We start from the raw sequence: 21,841 nt of genomic DNA, 5'->3' as shown, positions 1-21,841 counted from the left end.
GCTCACGCATCCGTCATTCGTTCCGTGAGTTGAAGTTTGCGGCCAGTCTGAAGAACTTTTCCCCGCACGTGGTGAATACGCATGCTCAGGTATGATGGTGGAAAAACATGGCCGATGATGAAGATGACGATCCGGTCGTGGCAGAGGTTTGTTAGGTTATCATTGGAGATAGAAATGCACCAGTTACGTTGGAAGGTTATCATTTGAGACAAAATCTCTGTATACATCCACAGGTGGACGTTTATCTGGCTCAGACTTTGGCCAACAACCTCTACTTGTTTCAGGTACTACTTATTCTTCTCAAACATAACGAATCTTTCCGTATACATTTAATATTTGACATGAGCAAAGGATTGTCAACTTTGAGTAAAATATTTGAGAGAAAGTTGTATTAGCGACAAACGGTTCACACAGTTCGACTTTAATTTCCGGAAGGGCTTATGTCGACTTCGAAAATTTAAGTTAACTTTGAGAGCTGCACTGGTTTGACAGATGTGCTTAAATTTCCACCTTGTGGTAAAACTGACATTTTTGGATCATCCACTTCTTGTTAAGTGTTGTCCTACTTTTCTCAAGCTGCCATATTTTGCCTATGCTATGCTTCCAAGTATTTGCCTTAATGAGTAACTTGCCACAGGATATGACAATTCCTAGGTTTTGATTCGCGTGCTGACCTTTGTGCTCTTCAGAAAATTACTCTTGTGCATGCTGTTTCAGAGAAGTCGTGAAAATATGTAAATTTCTGAATAGTTTATAGTATTTGTAATCTCTTAAAAAACAAGTGGACAAGCTTTCAAAGATATAGGCCCATACATTGTAAGTCTAGGGGAAAGGGGAAAACAATGTCTCTGAGGCCTTTTCAAATTTTTTTTTCAACCTTTTCCTATTCTTTGCATGTTTATAAGTGTTTGGGCCCATTGGAAAATTGAAAGTTCTTACAGCCCAAGGAAACAAAAGTCACACAACTTGATCCAGAAGGCTCATAGTAAATTTATGTTAAGGCTTTTATCTCGCTCGCAATGGATTCAAGTGTTACTCTTCATTTCATTATCTGTCTGTATATTATCAGCCTGAGACTGATTGAGATTTTTTTCTTTTCATGGTGTAACAACAATGATCTGACTCAACTTGTTTTGCAGTATCCAGTCCGTCCAGCTGATATTACTTATGATAATATCCCTCATATTGGAGCAAGAATCAAACCAGACCAACAAAAGGTGAGTGAGAAAGCATAGTTTAATTATTGAGCTGAAAGTCCAAAACTTAGAATAAAATCCTGGCTAGCTCAGGTTATAGAGCACCAGACTGCATGTAAGAGGTCAAAGGTTTGAGCCCTAAACCAGCACAACACTCAGAGTTTTAAAATAATTAAGGGGAGTGTGCTACTTTACTCTGTTTGACCTGTCTCCTGCATCTTCTCTGTACCAGTTTTCAAGGGGTATTAAAGAACCTACACACTCTCCATGCAGAGTAGGGGAAAAAAAGAAGGAGGAATTGGTTACACATGTCGGCATGAAGTGATTACTGAGTACTATAATATTGGGTATCTATCTACCATCTGGGCTTTTAAAAAGAAGAAAAAAAGGAGACCAATTGTGTAATCAGTTTCTCTGAGGAGATGCAATGTATCTCTCTGTTGTATTGTTTCCTGTCCAAGAATTGCTTTTATTGTGTCCTTAATGAAGAACAGACAATCCTGGATAGAGAGATGGATGTCTTTTGAAAGTACGTGGATGTACCTGTTCTACCTTTATTGCAAAATTTATAAATTATCTACTAACATACTTTGTCCCGGATTTTCAACTGTGAGTTTAGGTTGAACTCGAGCTGTCAATAAACACAAGTAGTGACAACTATTATGCACCCAGAGGAGAACAAATTGCACATGATGTGGATGGCTCTGCTTTGTCATCTGCCTCGGAAGGAAAAGAATCATTTTTTTCCAGGTACTAAGATCTCCAAATTCCTTTTGAAAATTGACCATAGTATGTCTATTAACAGAACTTTTAAAGCAATACTGGTTAATGTAAAATTTGATACTCATTCTGTACAATTTATCACTTTTTCATTTTTTTCAAAGAGAATTTGATTAGCTGTCAAGCTCCTTTCATTATATTTCCTTGTGCTGAGCCAAGCTAGTAAACATATTTCTTTTGGCCAGGTACAAGCCAGTAAACAATTGCAGGATTTTGAAATGCCCTAGTTGTTCCATAGGAATACTTTTTTTTCATAATGAAGTGTGTGTTGGTTTTTTTTTCCTCACTCTTATTAGTGATAAGATGGATAAGCAAGTGCTTTCTTCATCAAGAGCCTCAGAGGATGTGAGTCGATATTCTGTGGGCATTCTCAAAGGAGGTACCTAAGTAGAAAGTATTTCCTTACTTAGTTATGAGGAAATAGTTATTGCCGTAGTTGGCAGATATACATGTAATAGAGCTTGAAAATCAAAAGACTTACTGTAAACACTGGCATTTAAGCTGTGCCTTTCTCCCAAAATTTTTGTAACAAATCAGGGTTGCAGGTTCTCTAGGACTGTCTGGAAAAACATGTTGCAAATTTGCGTAGATATGAACTACTGGTACTCATTGGAAATGTACAAATCTGTTATAAACCAACAAGAAATTTGTAAAAATATTTTAGGATAGAAATATTGTTTTGTCAGTTTGGTAGCTTCTTTAAGAGCCATATCTGTTCTTAAGTGCAAGCTTATATTCCAAATCGTCTTCATTAAGAGACTTTTTTATTGGTTTAAGGTCACCTAAACTTCTTCGGGCAGCTTTAAACTTTAGTAGACAAGGAACCCTGCTGTATATTACTCTGATGAAATTTATTGTTTGAAAAGCTACTTGTGTCCCCTTTCTTCCGAACAAATGCCTGGCTGCTAAGCTACAAGCAACCCAACCAACAAACTTAAGATTTCCTGTTGTTTTATGTGAATTCTGTTGAAAACGGAATGAGAAAAACGAAATACTGGTTGAAGAATACCAGTGTAAGTTCAAAGATAAGTCTTTGATGTCTGTTCTATTACTAACAGCTGAAACTATGGGTAAGGATTCAAAGTATTGTAGTATTCATATTTCCAACAAGGCAACCAAAATAAAGCAACTTTCTTTAAGACTCCACTTGTGATATCTTTTGGTTTGCTTTCAAAAAACTTTTTTTTCCAAAATTTGAGTTTAAAAAACTCAAGGTGTGGCTTATCTGCAAGTGCATCCTATACACCAGTGTTTACAGTACTTAAACACAAGGCACTGCCAACAAAGTTTTATACTTGCTTTTCGTTGGGTTATCTAACAAACGCTTTCTATTTTGAATGCCTGACTTTTTATTTATTCAGTTATGGATAATTTCTCCTGTTACATTAAACTTTTCTTCCGCAACTACATTTCTTGATAAAAACCCCAAAGTGGGATTTGAAAGCTCAACAATTATACTTTGCTAACAATAGCAAACATTTTGCGAAACAATATGCTTTTTGGGATATCAGAAACATCTGTTCCTGCATGAAGATCTAATGTGAGAGCCTTGTACAAGGCAGGTTGAATTCTCTCCAACCAAGGAATGATAGTCAAGAGAGCATAAACTATGCACAAATTACAACTTGCCTTGTCACACTACCTATGAACAGTGCAATGAAATTCAGAAAACCACAACTTTAAAGGATGTTTATGGTTTGTCTGACTACTTATGAGAGAAGTTTATAATATAAAATTTATTGAACTTTACAGGAGAGTTGCACCTGACACCTGTACATGGTGTATTACAGCTCAGGCCAAGTTTTGAATACCTTAACAAGGGTGAAGCAAATGTGAATCAGGCTTCCAATCCTACAGATGAAGGTAACCCACAGAGCAATTAAATAATTTACACATAATTGATTTCATTTGTGGTTTTCAGTCAGAGTTTTCTCTTATAATTCATATTTTTTCTTGGATAAAAATTTGTCACTCTGGTTTAACGTTTTTTGTTTTTGTCTTTAATTGATTATCATTTTGTGAAGTAAAGGAAGGAAATAATGAATTAGTTTGAAATGCCATTTTGCTAAGAATTTGGAACACGATAATTTTTATAATTTCATCATTACCTTTAAGTATACTTCCTAATTAAATATAACAACATTATTACTGTAGCTGGGATTATTATGTGCAATAAAATGCCTGTTTTTTTCATCAGGAGATTCGCAAGATGAGGAAGAGGAGGCAAAACCACTCACTGTTAGTGATGCTTGCCCTCATACATGTACATCTATTATTAATATTACATTTAGTCTCATATACTCCTTGGTCATTAGCATCTTTAGGATTTTCTTTTAGCACTATCATGTGACATGACAATTTTGCAGTAGTGTTTTTTTATGTATCTTTGATGTCTTGGGATGGACTACTCCTTCCACTGCTTACTCCTCAGAAATCAAGGTTATAGTTCATCAGAAGAAGTTTATAGGACCCAAGAGAATCTGTAAAAACGAGGAGACCTCAAGAGCTGTGACAGTTTCTGTTTCAGCTTTCATGAGAGATTTATTTGTTATTCTCAAGAAGCTAGTTGAGTTTTTCTTGGTAGTGCCTTGTGCAACTCTTAAGCCCATCTCAAACTTTCCACATGCATCACTAACTTAATTTAATCGAGTGTAACAAGAACCAATACTTAAAAATATGGGTATGCAATATTCAGAAAATAACTATAATGTGTTTTTGAAAGAGTGTTCACTTTGAAACTTAGCATGTTTTTTGTAGCTTCTTAAACAATTTTGAAAATGTCCTGCCCCAATAATTTTCCAGGTCAAGTTTGCACGCCCTGAAACAGAGCGGGCAAAGGCTCAGCGGCTGTCATCTTTTAAATACTTGGAGCAAAAGAAAGCAGAAGAACCCTGGAAAACCATGGAATTTTATAATCCTCAGGTACCGTTTTGTGATTGCATAATTTTTAATTAATACATGACAGCTAGAGTGAACTCTAGTGAGCAAGGTCCCACTAACTTTTGTTTATAGCAGCCATAGGAGCAACAGTGGAACCTGAAAGATTCCTTAAAGGGAGTGTGGGTTACAATGATGGAGGTTTCACATCAACTTGACTCTGATGATAACTTTTCCTTGGCTTGCTAATATTTCAGTTGCTATCATTGACACCATTTTTGTTTACGACTATTCACATCAGAATGATCAAACTACACCCTCAAAATACATATATTTATGTTCACCATTTGCTGTTCTTTCATTTTTGTTTCCTTTTTTCCTTCTAGAATGATATTGCTGGTGTAGAACATAGTTTGTTATTTTGTCGAGAAATGGAATCAGAGTCACCAGAGTTCAACCTCCATCCAAGGTATTTTTAATTAAATTTCTGTGACTTTATGAAAAACATTTATTTTTTTCTCAGAGAGCATGTTAATGAATCCTGCAATCTGTGTGGTTCTTAGTGCAGTCTTATCTCTGCCCACAGGCTCGGGAATGCTTTTTTGAGTCGCTAAGTACATCCCTAGCTTTGTTGCCATTTTTCAAACATACATTTGAATTTTAATTACAATTACTTCCCTTGCCATTTACTTACTGAGCTGAGGTATTCTTTTTACATCGATCATTGATGGAAGGGAATGATACTTTCTGTACGATCGTAGAGTGTTTGTGAAGAAAAAGTTGCTGTGACAGTCATTGAACTTGAGTTTGTTTGCCAAACTGGTGCCGTTGTTTTTTCAAAAGTGTACATAATTAGGCTTTTTGACACACTCTCTACTTGACAGGTGTCAGATTATGACAGAGTCCAGTAAAACAAATGTTTCAAAGTTTGTTTTGAGGCCTTTTAAATCACATTTACAATTACTAGCTCCCAATTGGCTTGTCAGCTCAGTTGGTGGAGCACTGCTTTAGTATTTTCGACATCATAGGTTCAACTCTTACATAGGCCTAAATTTATTTTCAGGTTTTATTTTCACTACTGCTAAAGCAGTGTTCATTACTGCAAAGATTACTGTCGTATTCATGTATTGTAAATAATATTATCATCAATAATAGATTTTTCTGGCATTCACCAAGATATGTTGGATTGAAGGAAAACCCACAACCTGACAGTGAATTATTTGGATCCCAATTGGGATTTCTTATATACCAGAAATTTGTCACTGTATGATGTTTTTTTGTTTTCCTTTGTCAGCTGTGTGATTGCATGTTATGGCAAACAAAGGACATTCAGTGTGTGCAAAATAGTGAATGCTTTATGGTCTGAGGTCATCACTATCATGTGTGGCAATGTTAGTTGTGTTTTTGAATATTAAACCTTGTTTTTGTGTTTCTCACAATTGTCATTTTTTTTAAATAGGGATTACTTGAAATTATTGACTCCATCTACTTCTCAGGAAGAAAGGTATTGAGCTTCTTATTTGTGTTTTTGTTCCTTGCTTAATTAATCAGGTTCAGTGTAAAGGTGAAACTCAGCGGAGTTTTTAAATTTGTTTCAGCCACATGATTACTGCTGAGGACATGAATGTGTTCACATTTTAGGCCAATTTTATCTTTCATTTTGTACCACCAATGGGTGGAAAGACTTCATAGTCAGCAGTTTTTTTATTAGATTTGCTGTAATTTCTCAACTGACTGTTGATTATTTTTCAGTTCCAAGCCACCTGTACCCAGTAATGTGTTATCCATGACACAGCTCAAGACTATGGACTTGGCAGATCAAGTCAGGGCTCTTCTTATCAAGGGTGAGTCCTTTAACTTGCTTTTTGCGTATCAATTGGATATACAATCAAATTTCTCAAAAACTTGTACAACAACAGAGTGTACCAAGACCAAGATAGGAATGGAAGGATCCTGTGGTGGTCAATGCTTATCATTCTGTTTGCAAAGTGGGAAGATGTACCAGTAATGGTTTCTTTAGATATTTATTTACTCTCTTTATTCTTATGTGCTATTCTGTCCATCTCCAGCCAAAGTGATCAGTTTCTCACAGCTGTGCAGACTCTTGTCCCCAGCAGCAAAGGAAGCATCAGTGTTGAAATGCTTACAGCAATATGCTGTCCTGGTGCAGGGTTGCTGGGTAGTGAAAAGGTAAGAGCCTTTTTACTGGAACCTTCTCATTGCTACATTTAAGTATGCACAATATGGCAGCTTATTTTTCAACAGTATTTCAACTGAAAATATTCTTAGTTGTGGTGACTTGGCAGTGGGTAATGTGTGTTTTTTTTTCTGAAAGTGAGTTGTTGTATCCAGAGGGAACCATCAGTCCTAGTGGTGGAATTGCTGCTGATATTTTATGCAAAGGAAGAGACTATTTAGTAAGTTCAGGAATTTTAGTTTGGTTATGAGATTTTTTACCTCAAGACAAAATTGTTTTTTTCTATTGCATTACAATACCATTCAAATGATATCTTTGAAGGGAATGGGCTCAACTTGAAGCAATTATTTTCAACTGCAAAAATTGCACAACCTTTAGAAATTGCTTACAGTTATGAACAAGGAAGAGGAGGAGGTATATATTAAGAGAATTTCTGCTAGCTTTTGGATGGACCTTGGTCCCCCTAACAAGAGTTTCATGTAACAGGCAGCTGTGCTTGGAAAGGGGCTGCAAGACAAAACCCAAACACGGGAGCCTCCTTTAAAGCTAAACAGACTGCCGTAAGAGGATTTGTAGGTGGAGGTAGACTGGTGGTAAGCGGCTCTTAAAGAAACACCCGTGGTTGTAGAAGTTACCTTGATTTATTTATCAGCACATCAGTCCTCATGTATGTAGAGACTGGTTTGACCTGCCCTAGAGGTGACTCTCACTTTTGTTATTTGGCTTCATTTTTATACCATTTCTTTGTAGATGTGGAGATTTACCCAGAGCAGAGTAGTTGTACGAAAAGATATCAAATCAGTTACAAAGGTCAGATTTGACTTCATGTACAGTACTCCCTGCCTCCTGCATCAATAATAATTTAACCCCCTAAAAGAATCCAGCATCTAATTTCTCCTTCCAATATTGCCCCTGAATCGAACATTTAGGTCACAAGAATAAAGGAAACGATCACTTATTTTAAGAAGCTCTTGTTTGTTCAACAAATTCTCTTTGTCAGTACTTTTGGAAATGTATAGAGAACAGTTTGGAGAATATGCATTCTGATGTTGGGTACAAAGGGTTGAAATGATCAACACATTTGTTACACTTTATGATTTTAGAATCATTTTATGTACTTTCCTTGTTTTATTAACAAGAAATAATTTTTTGTAAAAATTAGCCTAAAGCAAACAGTACATGCAGAGCCGATTGAAAGCAACACTTTTCATGTCTATGAGGACAGAATGTGTCATTTCTCTGGTGACGAAGAGGCATATTTAGTGGCATCTTCTGAAAGTCTATGGTGTAGACGTCATAATTAGCTGTACAATTACTTTTTAACAATCAGCAATTCTCGTCTTTTTCAGTTACCGAGTGAGGACATCAAAGAAATGCTAGATCAGGTGAGATGACATCATCAATTGCAAGGATTTATCAAAGATGTAATATTTATCAATAAATATTATAAATTCATTCATTGATTGTACGCGCAAGACTAAGAGAAAACTCTTAAATCCCGCTCTGCAAAGAATTACGGCTGCAACCACCTGTTCAGCAGCTATGATCTCACACTGAGCTCATTAGAAGAACTTCATGGACAAACAGGACAAGTATTTTAGCATTGTTTATATGAATTAAATGAAGACCGTATCCTTTGGATGACAATTTTTTTTTCTCATTAATCGTTTACCAGATAATATGCACAGGTTCGATAATACCCTTTCGGAATTAGCCTCTATTTCATATACAGGAGAAAATTGGGATCTCTTCTATATACGTGTACGCTATTTTTGATCATATTCCTTTACGGGGAGAAAAGAAGTCATTCGCATTTTTCACGCCCTCGATATGTGGCTTCGTGGCTCAGTAGGTAATAGCACTCAACTACTTTCTGAGAGGCGTGGGTTCAATCCCCGTTCAAGCCTGAATTTTTGCAAATTTCTTTTACTGCGATAATTTTAATTTCAGTAGGTCACCTTCGACAGTTACGAGTGCTCAAGAATGATGTGGGTGTTTTTAATCAGCCTTGAGTTGAATATATACTCACAGGACTAGAAGTCTGCACTCCTACTCAGTATTATTAACTATTTCAGTAACAAACTTTCTCGTTTTCATTGTTAACTAGATGTCGCGAATGAAAGTAACTATAGGCTGGGAGTTTGTGCTGCCATATGATATAGAGTTTGTTCAAAAGTAAGTATAACGTCCAATTTCGCTCAGACTAAGGGCTTAACGCTCGAAACGACAGTTCAAAGTCGTCGACACATCTGGCGATTTCATACGCCGATCTCGGTGATCGGGCGAAAATCGCCAGGTGTGCCCGGTGCGGCGATGGCGATTTTCGCCGATCACCGCGACAGACGTATAAAATCGCCGATATCTGATAAGCCTGATATTGGCGATTTTATACGCCGATTGGAATCGGCGAATAAAATTTGCCAGGTGTGACACCGGCTTAAGAAACTCTTTACGGTGGCCAATTTACTTCATCAACTTAGTTGGTAAAACCAATTTAACTTGTAATATCCTATCGAATAACTTATACCAAGAGACATCAAGAAAAATGAACGGTCCGCCGATTATTTTATCCTGGAGAAGCGTATGAAACTTTGAAGAGATTAGATATTCTCCCAACTGTGGCTTTAAGTACAATTCTTTGCTTGTATCGTCCTTGAACCCTCATTTTGTTTTACTGTTCATTATCAGTCGATGAGATCAGTTCTTTCTTTGTTTATTTATTTATCGCCAGGCACCCTGATGTTTACAAACAGCAGCTGACCATGTGGGAAGCCAAGTATCAAGTGTAAGTGTATTTTCTTTTCCTTCTTATCGATAGAAAGTTAACCCTTTGCCCCGCTGAGGTAACTAGTATGCAATTTCTCCTCACAATATCGTCCCTGAATCACATAGTGAGGTCATGAGAAAAAAGGAAAATGATCACTAAGTAAAGAAGCTCTTGATTTTTCGACAAATTCTCCTCCTCAACACCTAAGGAAATTTATTTAGAACATTATGGAGAATGTGCATACTGATGTTAGGATGTAAACGGCTAATTCAACCGGAGCTAGTTCTGATCTCTAAAGCGACAAAAAGGGTTGTTACTCCCCCTAGATGGACTCCTTGTCCAGAGCAGGTTACTCAATCCTCTCTATCGAATTTATCTGGTTTCCTCAGTTGTGCTGCGCTGGTAACCTTTTGTTTTCTCTGGAGGCGAGAGACTTTGAGAGTGAAGTGTTTTACCAAAGAACACAGTAACCTTGTAATGTATCGGTCATGGATAGAACCGCTGTAACTATTAGTGTACAGCCCATTATTTGGGATCACTTTGTAGTAAGGGTGACTGTCCTCAGGTTCACTGTAGTGGGGAGTTTCGTAACTTTTTCCCTAAGTGCTTGCCGAGAGTGTAATTGGCGGCTGTGCCCCGAAAAGGGACCTTTAACCCCTAAGAGTGATTAGCATCTAATTTCTCCTCACAATATCATCCCTGAATCACACCTTAAGGTCACAAGAATAAAGAAAACAATCACCATCCAAAGAAGCTCTTGATTGTTAAACAAATTCTCCCTCTCAATACAAGGAAATACATAGAGAATAGTGTGGAGAATATGCAAGCTGATGTTAGGGTGTAAAGGGTTAAGTAAAACCTTAAACAAACAACGGAAAGAGGTCTGAGAGGCGGCAGTAGACCTTCAGTAACCAGATGTTATTAGCCCCTGCTGCAGGAGTTTGCAATACATTCCTCATCAACTTAATTATGTGCACTCTTAGCACCGACTGAAGTGTCTGATCGACGGAGGTGCCCCGTTAAGAGACAGTCTAGTGTAACAGGCGACGTTATTAAGACGTTACTGACGTAAAACTATCAGATCAAATGAATTCAAAGAACGATTTTATGCTTTTCGACTTGACCGTGGGACTACGAAAAAATCTGAGGCCCACTTAAGGAGTCGTACCGCAGACTTTCGGACTTCGCAATTCGACGTTCCAATGAGTATCAGAGAGTTACAACCGAGTTCTCTGTTGCTCAGTGGTCGGGCACCGCGCCGCAAAATCCAAAAGTCTGGGGTTCAATTCCTCGGCGGTAACTCTGAACTTTATTCTTCGTCTTACGCTTGTGAAAAGAACGAAGAACATCTTTGTATATTCGATGACCGAGCGGGGAAAAAAATGATCTTTCTCAACTTTTCTTCTAAGTCTTCAAAAACAACTGAATGTTCCAAAACAAGACAAGCTTGGAATAGATCTTAAGAAGATAAACACTGGTGAGTTATCTAATTTCGTCGAGTCCGTGTGCTTGTTATAATGTTACGTCAGTATTACGTGATTGTTTCACACGTGCTGCGTGTCTTGTATGATTGTTACGTTTGTGTTACATGATTGTCCCACGCTTGGTATCTGTCTGTGTTGATGGTACGTTAGGCTTACGTGATTGTCTGAGGCATGATGTGTGTCTGTTTTGATTGCCACGTAAGTATTCTTTTGTTTTTGTTTCAAGCTTGCCGCCTGTCTGTTATGATTGTTACATCAGTGTTACGTGATTGTCTCGCGCTTGATGCGTGTTTGTTGTAACTGTTACGACAGTGTTACGTGATTGTCCTACGCTGTTTTGATTTTTACGTTGGTATTCCCTTTTTCGTCTCGCGTGTGCCTCGTGTTTTTTTCAAGTGTTAAGTTGATATTACGTTATTGTCTTGCTTTTCCTTTCCGTCTTTTATAGATTCCTGTCCCAGCATAGGAAACAAAAGGGTTTCTAAGCCTTCCAAATCCAAGTCGAATCATGTGATGAACCACAACACATCGCAGGATGGATCCACTGAGGAGGAACACTTACCAATGGAAATTGATTGTAAAGAAGTCGCTAGTAATAATATGAATCATGAACTGCGTAAGGAACCTCTGGCGACAAATGATACACATGTTCAGGATTTGCTTAAAATCTTACAGGACTTTGTTCGTGAGAAACTGCACAGAACAGTTTTAAGTTTAGCCGATTTTAAAAGGCTGTTGCTTCTCCGGCAAACTGGTGAGTGAAGTAATTAGTTATTCGTTAGGGGAGAGTGGTTTACCTCCCCCCGCCCCCCGTCGTGTCTTCCGGGAATGTGAAATTGAGCATTGAATTTTTTCAGTGGTACAGCAGTGCTGGTCGAAAGGATTTTATCGTATAGCGGGTTTTGATTTGAACAGATTTTTACGATTAGTTCTTGTAACAAAAAAAAAATCAGATCTAGGGAAAATTTATCACAGTAAGGCCAATTAAGAACTGAGAACAATTCCCGGGGGAGTAGGCAAGTAGTAGGTATTTAGACCCCCTATGATTTCTAAAGTATTCAGCAAAATGCTTTCAAGGAGAGAGTTGTAACTGACAGGTAACAAAAGACGAAAATATCACTTTAACTTAAGGTTTGAATGCTCTACAAGAATGAACAGAGAAAGTCAAGAATTAGTTTTAGCAGAGATTGTAGCCATTTCGAGCAGCAAAACTTTTATTTTCTCGTCACCAATCTCTAAAAGACTTCTTTAAATTTTTCAAGCTGCATGATGTGTGACTTGAATGCCTGACTGTACGCCAAGCACTCAACTTTACATGCACAAATTGAACTGAAGTAGCATTAGACTAGTCTTAAATTTAATAAAAATAGTGACATCGATATCCTCGTTCTTGTAAAGCAATATTGAGGCCCCGTTATGATTAATTTTTTTTGTGTGTGATCGGATGAAACTGAGTGAGAGATAAAAAGAGTCCTGACGGTGTGAAAATATCAGATAAATTATGAGCATGAAGTCCCACTGATACTGATAGGATGCAGTCTATGGCGTGAGGACCAACAAATTATTTTCTCTTTGAACCTAATGTTAATCTATTTTGTCAGCAAGCAGCCCAGGAGATCCACTATGTTTAGGAGTGCCCGACGTACTCCTGGAAAAGGCGATCCTCGGTACAGGAGCGACAGAAATAGATTTCAAGGTGAGTACGAAACCATTCTGATCATTTCTCGGAATTTGGCAGGATGTACTTTTATTCTTATAAAAACAATGCGGAGAAAATTGTTCGCGTCTTTGTTTGTAAGCATTTAGAGCATTTTTTTCATTACAGTGGCCCACAGAAGCGCTGTCAGGCGATATACAGTCACGCAGACTATTTTCTTTCAGAAGCACTGGTGACTCGGCAGATGAGGTGAGGCTTTCCACAAAAGAGGTTATGTGGACGCTTTCAATTTGACAAATATCTTTTGCAGTAATGTGTTTGACTACTCTCTCCCTCAAAGAAACTAACTTTAATGAAAAAAGGTGCAAGAACGTCCTGAGACTTATTACAAAGCTTGGTTGTCCCTAATCCTCTACACTCTAAAATCAGTATGCTTATTCTCCATACTGATCTCAATACATCTCTGGTGCTGAAAAGGAGAATTTGCTTGATAATAAAGAACTTCCGTAGTTGGTGATCAATTCCCTTCATTCTCTTGACCTTAATGTGTGACTCGGGGGTGATATTTTAGGAAAATTAGATGCTAGTCACTCTTAAGGTTTAAATGGCTGATGAAGGTAGTTAGTATATTTATACCACTGTGTCTTATGTGAAAAGCCCAAATCACCTCGCTTTGTATGCTTATCGTTGGCATTTATGCTTTAGTATCGAGCTCTGCTACTGGACATGTTCAGCAAATCCTGGGTCTTGACCAGGAAAGAATTTAACGCCAGGGCCACGGAGCAGGTTGGGGCCGTGCCTGGAAGAAAGGAGTGGATGACAATCCAGCAGGTAAATGAATGTGAAGATTCTGTTGGTAACTTGAAGGCTTATCAGCTTTTATAACCAATGACTACCCTGTTTCTCAAATGTAAGGCAAATTCTTATCGCTGCTTCTGTTTGGAATACCGGTGGCCATTCAGAGTATTTTGGTCAATAAACTGTTGTCTATGCTAGAGAGCAAAGACGTGTTATCTCACTCAGTAAGAAAAAAAAATGTCCATCTTTTTTGGATCAAGTCCCCTTACTTGTCGTGGAAGCCCTGTGCTTATATTTACCCTTTGGCATGACATTTTTTAACAATGCAATGGTAAATGAATCAGGAAGCGTACATCCAGGTATGCACTCGACTGTCACAGCTGATCGGTTTAGTGAGAACACGTAACAAAAGTGACCTACAGATGACGCAGAATATGAAGATTTTTCAACCTTGACTTCTCTCTGTCTCTCCAAAGCCGAACTTACACCCACTAACCATTTGGCGTCCGAATATCCACCTCGTCACTTACGCCTTATGGTACGTAAAATTCTCGAGCCACGCGTGCGAAACATAAACTGAATAGTGCGCGCTCAAAATAAGGTATATTTATGATTACGATAACAATGAGTAATTCACAAGTGTAGTTAAAATGTTCAAGTTATTTTGTTTTCTTTTTAGGATTTGCTTGAGAGGATGAGCAACAGGCATAGCCAGTGGTATCTGCGGGGAACATCCACCATTCTAACAAATCTATAGCTCCTGGTGGATAAACCATGTCGTTTTCTGCTCATTGGCAGACGAGCTCCACGAAAGGCGAGGCTGACATCAAGTCAAGCATGCGCATCACCCAGTTGACGTTCAGAGTTTGACTGTTCTCACCGAACAGTGTAATCCTTAATATGAGGACAAAAAAGCTTGGTCTTAAATGAATATCTGCGGGCGATAGTTTATTTTTTTCCTCGGAAAAGACGTACAAATTTTATTCACATAATTGCATAAAAGTTTGGTAGAAAGAAATGAAACTACTGCATGTACTAAATGAAACGCCGCGGCGGTTTAGAAATTTATAACTTTTCCGTTGAACCGTTTATGTTAGGGCAGTGTCTATTCCAAAATCACATTTTGTAAACACTGACAATAATCACGCTATGTAAAACAAAGACATGTTTAAGTTCCAATTTCTCGCTTTTTTTTTCGCGATAGATTCATAATGGGCCTAATTGGAATATCAGTGCAACATGGCTTGGTTAGATTATTGAGTTTTTCCAAGAATCCATAAAAAATGCTGCCCTCTGTTGTTTTAGGGTGGCATTATTCGTGGGCAGTGTCTATCGGTTATTTTACATCCAATTGCGCCTTGTTTTGGTGAGCGGTGTTTATCTGAGTAAATACGGTAAATGAAATTTGTCTCTTAATTACATAATCCGTAACAAGCTTGTAGTCGCTGGAGAAGTTTGAAAATTTAGCTTGTTGTTTTTCTCGATTGTCTCCTGTGACTGAGAATGTCTTCACCTTGCGCAGTAACGTGTAGCAAATCATCGTCAACAGAGTAAAAATTGCAGCTTATTCTTCGGTTTTTTAGAACACTTTTTTTATATTCCGGTGAAACAAGATCAATGCAAAAAAAATTTTAACCCCTCTGCTTTTTGTGACTCTAGTTTTCAAAGTAATTCGTTCTTGCTGAATTGAATACCTTTTATATTACGAGGATTTTGTTTTATCTCAGGCGTCCTAGAATATTAGAATAACCTTGGTTCAGAAGTCTGGACAAAGTAAACTATTGCTCGTAGATAAATGCCCTTTATGCCGAAGGGCCTACCGAGTTAAATTACATCAGTGTGAAAACGCAAACAAGAAAGGCCTCTTTGAAGACCACTACAGAAATCGAGTCGCAATCCTCACCCACTGTGTGAAGCTGATTCTGCCAGGGGCCTTTCACCACTGTGGCTGGCAATATGACCAGATTATCGCTCTTCTTGGACTTTGTTCCTTGAAAGAGTTCAACCAAGTGGAAAACTATTGAACAATTTGAAACAATGTATACAACAATAGGACTTATTTATTATGTGCTCAGATTACATTGAATTGAAATTTCACATGTCAAATGACTGTACTAGATGTTTCATAGCAAAAAATTAAAAATGCATTTTCGTGAACTGATCTTTCTGAAGTAGAGGGTTAGTTACTGTGACCCACAACCACCATGGCAAATTTTTTTTCACTGCGGTAAAAATCCATCTTCTTTGCTAAATTTTCTCTTGCTTCCATCCACTAAGGTGATTCAGAGAGCGAGAAGACATGACAGACCCTGGGAACCAAGTGGGGTTAAGATTTTATTTTCGAGGAGATTTACGCCACACATCACATCATTGAAGTTCGTGAGGTGCAATGGGAAGGGTTCGCTCATAGCCCAATATTCCTGATAAAGTATTGAAAATTGAAAAATTATTTTTAAATTTTAGACCCTTGAAAGTATGAAGCCTAAAAGCCTTCTATTTTCTTTTTTTCCGGAACTATTAATTGCAGCTCGGTTAACAGTGCTGTGGAAAATCTTGCATTTTTGACGGTTGACGGTTAACCACATTGAAAACGTCTTATAGTGGTGCCAATAGTTGTTTTACTTCCGACTAGTAAGCATGTTTTAAATAAGACTGAGGAAGAGCAAGTGTATAATGAGAGTGGTTATTGTTTTAAGGAAAATGCAAGGATACTTTGCAGTTATGCAAATCCCTTAAAAAGTACAACTTTGACTCTTCTGTATCCCGGCAAACAACTTCATCATGTGCTCAAGTTTGTGGCAATTATTTCGACAATGCCGCAACTGTTATCCTTCTTCCAAATAACAAAGATTTACAAGATGGTAGAGAGAGTGTTTTACCATATACATATGGAAGAATTCCGTGATAAACATTTCCTACCAGCAAAGTCTTAGAATCCGATGATGGTACAGTACTGTAATGCAATCCGCATGCGTTTACCCCAGTGAAAAGGATTGGTTGCTAAGGCATTTCATCAACGACATGGCAGCCGATCATATTCAGTGTATATACGTGGGAGAACCGTAGAGCACTTAAAACCACCGGAAACTGCAGAACCGAGCCTTGAACTGACAGTCTAATGGCGAGAATATTCCAAACCCAACTGAGTCTCCTCCCTAATCAGTCCCAACTACGACGGTAGTTCCATAAGTACGAGCGACACGTGCCCGATAGAGGTCCACCCGTGTAATTAATATTGGTAACCGAACTGAGCGGAGTGCAATTTGGGCTGAAATCATACGCGTGATTTCAAAATCGTTCGATTTGTAATCACAAGTATGATTTCAGACCAAAATTGCATGACACGAGGTTCAATTACCACTTTATTACATCCATCTTGAAATCGCCCAATTACAGGACTTGGTCAGTTCAAATATTTTATTGATGCAGTACTAAGCCGGTTTGAAATTAAATTCATCCATTTTTGAGGGAGAAAAAATTGGAGTTTTGGAAACAAAAGTTGCAAAAAAAATTTGCCACATGATACTCTTTATCTTTCATTTTCCTGCAATTTGATTGGGTACTTTAAACAAGGCTTGAAATTTGATTGGTTGTTTTATTTTTATTGTAGCCTCCTCGTTGGCTGGGGAAAGATGCAATTTAAAGCAAAAAATGGTGCAATTCATGAGTGAATCGCACCAATTAGAGCCGATCAGATTACTGGAACCACCAATGATTTCAAAGCAGGTGTAATAAAAAGACTATAAATATCAACTGTCTAAACTGACTATTGTGATTTTTTTGTTTTTAGGTGCCATAACAGTTTTGCTTTATGTAATGGTTTCCTTAAAAACCAGAGAAGTGCATTTGAACTTTGTTAGTTACTCTCTAACTTTTAAAATTTTGACTTGAAAACTAGGAGAAGAGATGTAAGACATGTATCTTATATATCCCCCCTCGCCTTGCCCGTCGCAGGATCATGTGACATGAACCAGAGCAGCCATTGAATTGAGTCTGATTAAACAATACACAAAAGAATTCTGCAACAAAAATTTCACTTTAATTTTTCTTTTTGCTGTAAGGCACCAGGCAAACACCATGAATGAAAATGAATTGAAGAACTTCATTTCTGAGAATATCTAGAGTGGGAATGGCAACTGGTTTTCCAGTTCCTAGCTGGACTATTGAATGATACAGAAGAGCTTCCAAAGGAAATATTCATCGATGTGTTTCCTATGGAAACTGAAGAGAATGAAAGCAGACTTTACAACGAACAATTGACAGAGAATCAAGAGCTAAGGAAAGTGACCAGTTGGCTGACTGAAGACACATCATTTAGCAGTAATACTGTTCAAAGATATTAACGAAAGCTGCGAGATGGAGTCAATAGTTCAGAGAAAACTACTACAAAATAACTTTATGTGACCTCATTGTTGTTGATTGCCCTCCATTTGTTAAGGTATTTAACAATTCAACAATTTTAACACTTAGGTTTTGGGAAAAACAACACTGACACATTAGGTTGCTAAGAGATTTGTAAATTTTTAAAATGTAGTCATTCTCGACTGAGCTGGTTAAACCTTGTGAGCAATCAATTGACAGATGAAGCAGCAAAGTATTTACACAAAGCTATAAGAAATAACTGTCAGTGATGTGCCTTAATCCTGTCAGGAAGTTACATCAGTGACAATGAAGTACGGCACCTGCGTGAAGCCATCATTAACAACAACTGTCAGCCACCCACATTAGACCTCAGACAATAACATCAATGACAATGCAACACAGCACTTTGCTGACACCGTCAGCCTTGCACCTTAACCTCCTAAAAAATGACACCAGTGACAATGGAGCACAGCACTTGTCTAAAGCCATCAACCTGATCAACAAGATTTGTCAGCTATGTACTTTAGACCTCTCATACAGTAGCATCAATCACAAAGGAGCACAGTACTTGGCTTAAGCCATCAACAACAACAACTGTCAGCTACCCATGTTAGATCTCAGAGACAATAATATCACAGGCAATGGAGCACAGCACTTGGCTAAATTCATTAACAAGATTAGTCAGCTATGCATGTTAGACCTCTCAAACAATAGCATCAATGACAAAGGAGCATAGCACTTGGCTGAAGTCATCAATGACAACAACTGTCAGCTACCCATGTAAGATTTCAGAGCCAATAATATCACAGACAATGGAGCACAGCACTTGGCTCAAGCCATCAGCAACAATTACTGTCAACTATGCACAATAAACCTCTCTGGCAACAAAACTGCACAAGCAGGAAAACAAAACCCAAGTAATTTAGTGATTTTGAGTCCGTCTAAGCATAAACTATCTTTTAAGCCATGATGATATTCCAATTGCAACCAGTGAAAACATTTCCTAACCATATAATATTCAAAGTACAAGTGTGAGGTTACTAGCTCAGTGACAACAACAAATGAACTGACTCTGTGAGGCACTCACAGCTATGGGATTTTTTGAACCAAATTAAATTGAATATAGATTAACCAATGAACATGTTTATTTAGAGCAAAGGATATCAAACTTTGTTTTATAACCTGGACAATAACTTTGAATTCCTAGAAAAATTGTAAATAAACTCATTGAGCTTAAAAAGAAAGGCTTTATTGAAGGTTATGTGAGATTAACATGAGGTTAATTTTAAAAAACTTTGAGGTTTATGTAGAATTGGTAACCTTCAGCTTCAATGAAGTACTTGTTTCAGCTCAGAAAAAAGGAGATCACTTGTGACCTTCTTCCCACTTTTTTCAACCCTTTCAATCTCAATTTTTCATCGGTTTTTTTTCAGGACTTCATAAATTTCCACAATTTTGAAAGAACGGGTATACTCTTTACAAAGCCCATCTGAAAAACCAGGTGATTAGAATTCCTGTGTCCAAACACCTTTATTCAACAAACCTCTCAACCTCATCAAAATGCATGTTTCAGAATAACTGTGTGTGTACTTAAAAACTGATGTTATAAACTTAACTCCCAGAAGTGATTAATAAGAAGGTTCTCCTTACAAGCTTTAAGCTTTGAACAACAAACTCTTTGTAGGTGATCCACCTTTTTGCAACCATTACATGTGGATTTAAGTGCATTTGCGATGTTAAATCTTAACTTCCCAAAGTGTATTACAATATTTGCTGGAAAGCCCACCTCCAAACACAAAAATCTTTTCACCACACCCTACCATGGAATGTCCAACAAGTTTTGGGGCATCTCCTACGAGGGGCAACTTATACCATTTCATTGTGTCAGTTTCTAAAACGAAAGCCTCATTTGTTACATTCTCCCTTACACCACTCCAGGTCTCCCCACCAAAAATTAGCAAATATTTACTGCCCAGCTCTACAGCTTTAGCGTGCTGTCGACCACTAGGTTCGTCGCATATGGCAGACTTTCCGAGCAATTCAGAGATTCTCTGCTGGGGAAACGACGTCTCAGTTTGTTCCATTTTCCTCCACGAGCCAATTAATTCATATCCTCCACTCTTACGACCTCCAAAAACAAATAAATGGTTCTCCCCGCTAGTTCTTATGGGGATAAGATTTGCTGTATGACCCGACCTGGAGCTGGCATGAAATGGTGCTTCAGAATATTTTCCTGTTTCAAAGTTTAAATAAAAAGCACCAGAGAAGCGACGCTGCGTGTGAACGCCTCCTTCACGTCCGATTATCAAAATATCTTTAGAAGATACTAAAGTTGCCGTATGCGAGCTTAATCCTACAGGAATGTCTCCAGTTTCAGGGATATGACGCCAAAATTGATCAACAGTGTCAAAACAAAACACATCAGCGCACCTTTTCCGTCCATTCCAACCACCTATTATCAAAATAAACCGGCCCCTTACAGCCGTCGCTGTATGGTGGCTGACACTCGGTGCGGTGCAAAGTCTTCCCTTAGGAAATCCTGATGAAACTAAAGGTCTGCTTTGAGAACTACCCGGTACTCTGTCCTCAATCCGACCCCACATATTTGAAGAAATATTGTACATGTACATGTCATTTAAAACAGTTCTGTCCGGTGCAATTCCTCCAAAAATATATAGAAAATTTCCTACGACAGAACAAGAATGAAATGCACGTTTACTTGGTACAATTCCATGCGCTGAAACAGCAAAAAACTCCATCACTTTCTGCAGAATAAGTAGAAAATCTCGTACTTCTAATCCGCCATTGCAGTCCCAGAGAGCCCTGCGAGTCAGTTGCTCGTTTCAGGCTTTTCTCACTTGTTGCGCTTGTCAGTCGATGAGTTTAGTAAACTTATTACAGAGATATCCGTTTCCAGCAGAGATGAAGCTTTGTGTAAAGAAATAACAGCATGTACGTGGCAGAAGGAGAAAAAGTTCCAGATGGTTGTATCCTTTGTGATCATGTTTACTCTTAACTCTTATGCTTCACAGCTGGTGTTCGGTGAAATTATTTGGTTACCAATAGCTACCGTCTTTCTCCCGTGGAGCCCTTTGAAAAAGAAGTGTACAGCATGCGATTTCTAATCGAGGACATAAATAATCGGTCATTTGTGATCATAAATTCGCATCATGGTTGCTTTACTTGTTCGTAGATCTTGCGCTAGAATATCATAGCGTATGATTGAAAAGGCCCTTTGAACGACTTTTTAGATCGCGAGGCGTACTGAGATTTATGTTAATGAACAGATCGTATAGTTCACGGTATAGTTTTATCCATTACACGCAAGGATGAAAAGATAAAAAAAAGGAGTACCGTCAGATTGGAAAGGTCTTCTGTTGTCCTAGTCAGCTTCCATTATGTGGAACGAAGCGTAAAAATAAGAGCGGTAGTGACGGTAAAGTGCTGCGCGCGCGAAGGAACACAACGGAGTGTAAACGTCTATCGGATATTCTTACATCATAATGAGTTTCTGCACGTACTGTACATTGTGCATGTGCATAGTGTGTATGCTTGGAAACTACAGTATCATCAGTAAAAATCCTAGGAAAATTCGTTTGAATTTTTGAAATTTTGGAAAAAGGAAGAACAACCAGCATCAAAAGGGTAAGGGTGGGGGGGGGGGGGGGGGGAGAGGAGAGGGGGTGTACAGGTAATTGTTGCATGAAACCGGAATCTTTCACG

At 38.1% G+C, this 21,841-nt stretch overlaps 3 protein-coding genes across 7 annotated transcripts in view; 2 read left to right on the top strand and 1 right to left on the bottom strand.

Moving 5' to 3' along the window:
* Positions 1–39: 39 nt before the first annotated feature.
* Positions 40–20,943, top strand: LOC113669110 (DNA-directed RNA polymerase III subunit RPC5). 3 transcript variants are annotated; one of them, XR_016180711.1, is made up of 26 exons: positions 40–146; positions 234–284; positions 1,140–1,217; positions 1,816–1,946; positions 2,273–2,355; positions 3,729–3,839; positions 4,174–4,214; positions 4,779–4,898; positions 5,240–5,322; positions 6,313–6,357; positions 6,606–6,697; positions 6,923–7,043; positions 7,189–7,270; positions 7,801–7,860; positions 8,400–8,435; positions 9,158–9,225; positions 9,782–9,835; positions 11,227–11,294; positions 11,750–12,055; positions 12,903–12,997; positions 13,127–13,207; positions 13,664–13,789; positions 14,436–15,150; positions 16,034–16,184; positions 17,818–18,194; positions 18,407–20,943. XR_016180711.1 is itself a non-coding variant. In XM_027185106.2 (23 exons), exons 1-23 carry the CDS (start codon positions 108–110, stop codon positions 14,511–14,513), a joined length of 2,049 nt encoding a protein of 682 aa, XP_027040907.2. In that variant the 5' UTR covers positions 40–107; the 3' UTR covers positions 14,514–15,917. The 3 variants fall into 3 exon arrangements, 1 of the variants encoding a protein (XP_027040907.2); XR_016180712.1 differs by lacking the exons at positions 17,818–18,194; positions 18,407–20,943 and adding an exon at positions 17,367–17,507; XM_027185106.2 differs by lacking the exons at positions 16,034–16,184; positions 17,818–18,194; positions 18,407–20,943 and having other exon boundaries at positions 14,436–15,917.
* Positions 19,624–21,526, bottom strand: LOC113669109 (kelch domain-containing protein 9). The gene has a single exon (XM_027185104.2). The coding sequence runs from the start codon at positions 20,875–20,877 to the stop codon at positions 19,855–19,857; it is 1,023 nt and encodes a 340-aa protein (XP_027040905.2). The 5' UTR covers positions 20,878–21,526; the 3' UTR covers positions 19,624–19,854.
* Positions 20,946–21,841, top strand: part of LOC113669107 (protein FAM227A) — a 13,460-nt gene continuing 12,564 nt past the window's right edge. For all 3 annotated transcript variants that reach the window (XR_016180713.1, XM_089186176.1, XM_089186175.1), the window contains exon 1: positions 20,946–21,105. Coding sequence is in view for 2 of the 3 variants with exons in the window: in XM_089186176.1 (XP_089042302.1) it covers positions 21,069–21,105 (37 nt within the window). In the remaining variant the exon portion in view is untranslated. The remainder of the gene's footprint in view (positions 21,106–21,841) is intronic.

The sequence above is a fragment of the Pocillopora damicornis genome, chromosome 10, assembly GCF_964200805.1.
Source record: "Pocillopora damicornis chromosome 10, jaPocDami1.2, whole genome shotgun sequence".
Lineage (NCBI taxonomy): Eukaryota > Metazoa > Cnidaria > Anthozoa > Scleractinia > Pocilloporidae > Pocillopora > Pocillopora damicornis.
The sequence above is the reverse complement of the archived record's forward strand: the minus strand, read 5'-3'. Positions and strand labels throughout refer to the sequence as shown.

Coding starts and splice junctions, on each gene's coding strand:
- LOC113669110 (XM_027185106.2), top strand. CDS start 108: ATGGCCGATGATGAAGATGACGATCCGGTCGTGGCAGAG. Junction 2,356..3,728: donor TGTGGGCATTCTCAAAGGAG/GTACCTAAGTAG, acceptor TGAACTTTACAG/GAGAGTTGCACCTGACACCT. Junction 12,056..12,902: donor GTTGCTTCTCCGGCAAACTG/GTGAGTGAAGTA, acceptor CTATTTTGTCAG/CAAGCAGCCCAGGAGATCCA.
- LOC113669109 (XM_027185104.2), bottom strand. CDS start 20,877: ATGGAGTTTTTTGCTGTTTCAGCGCATGGAATTGTACCAAGTAAACGT.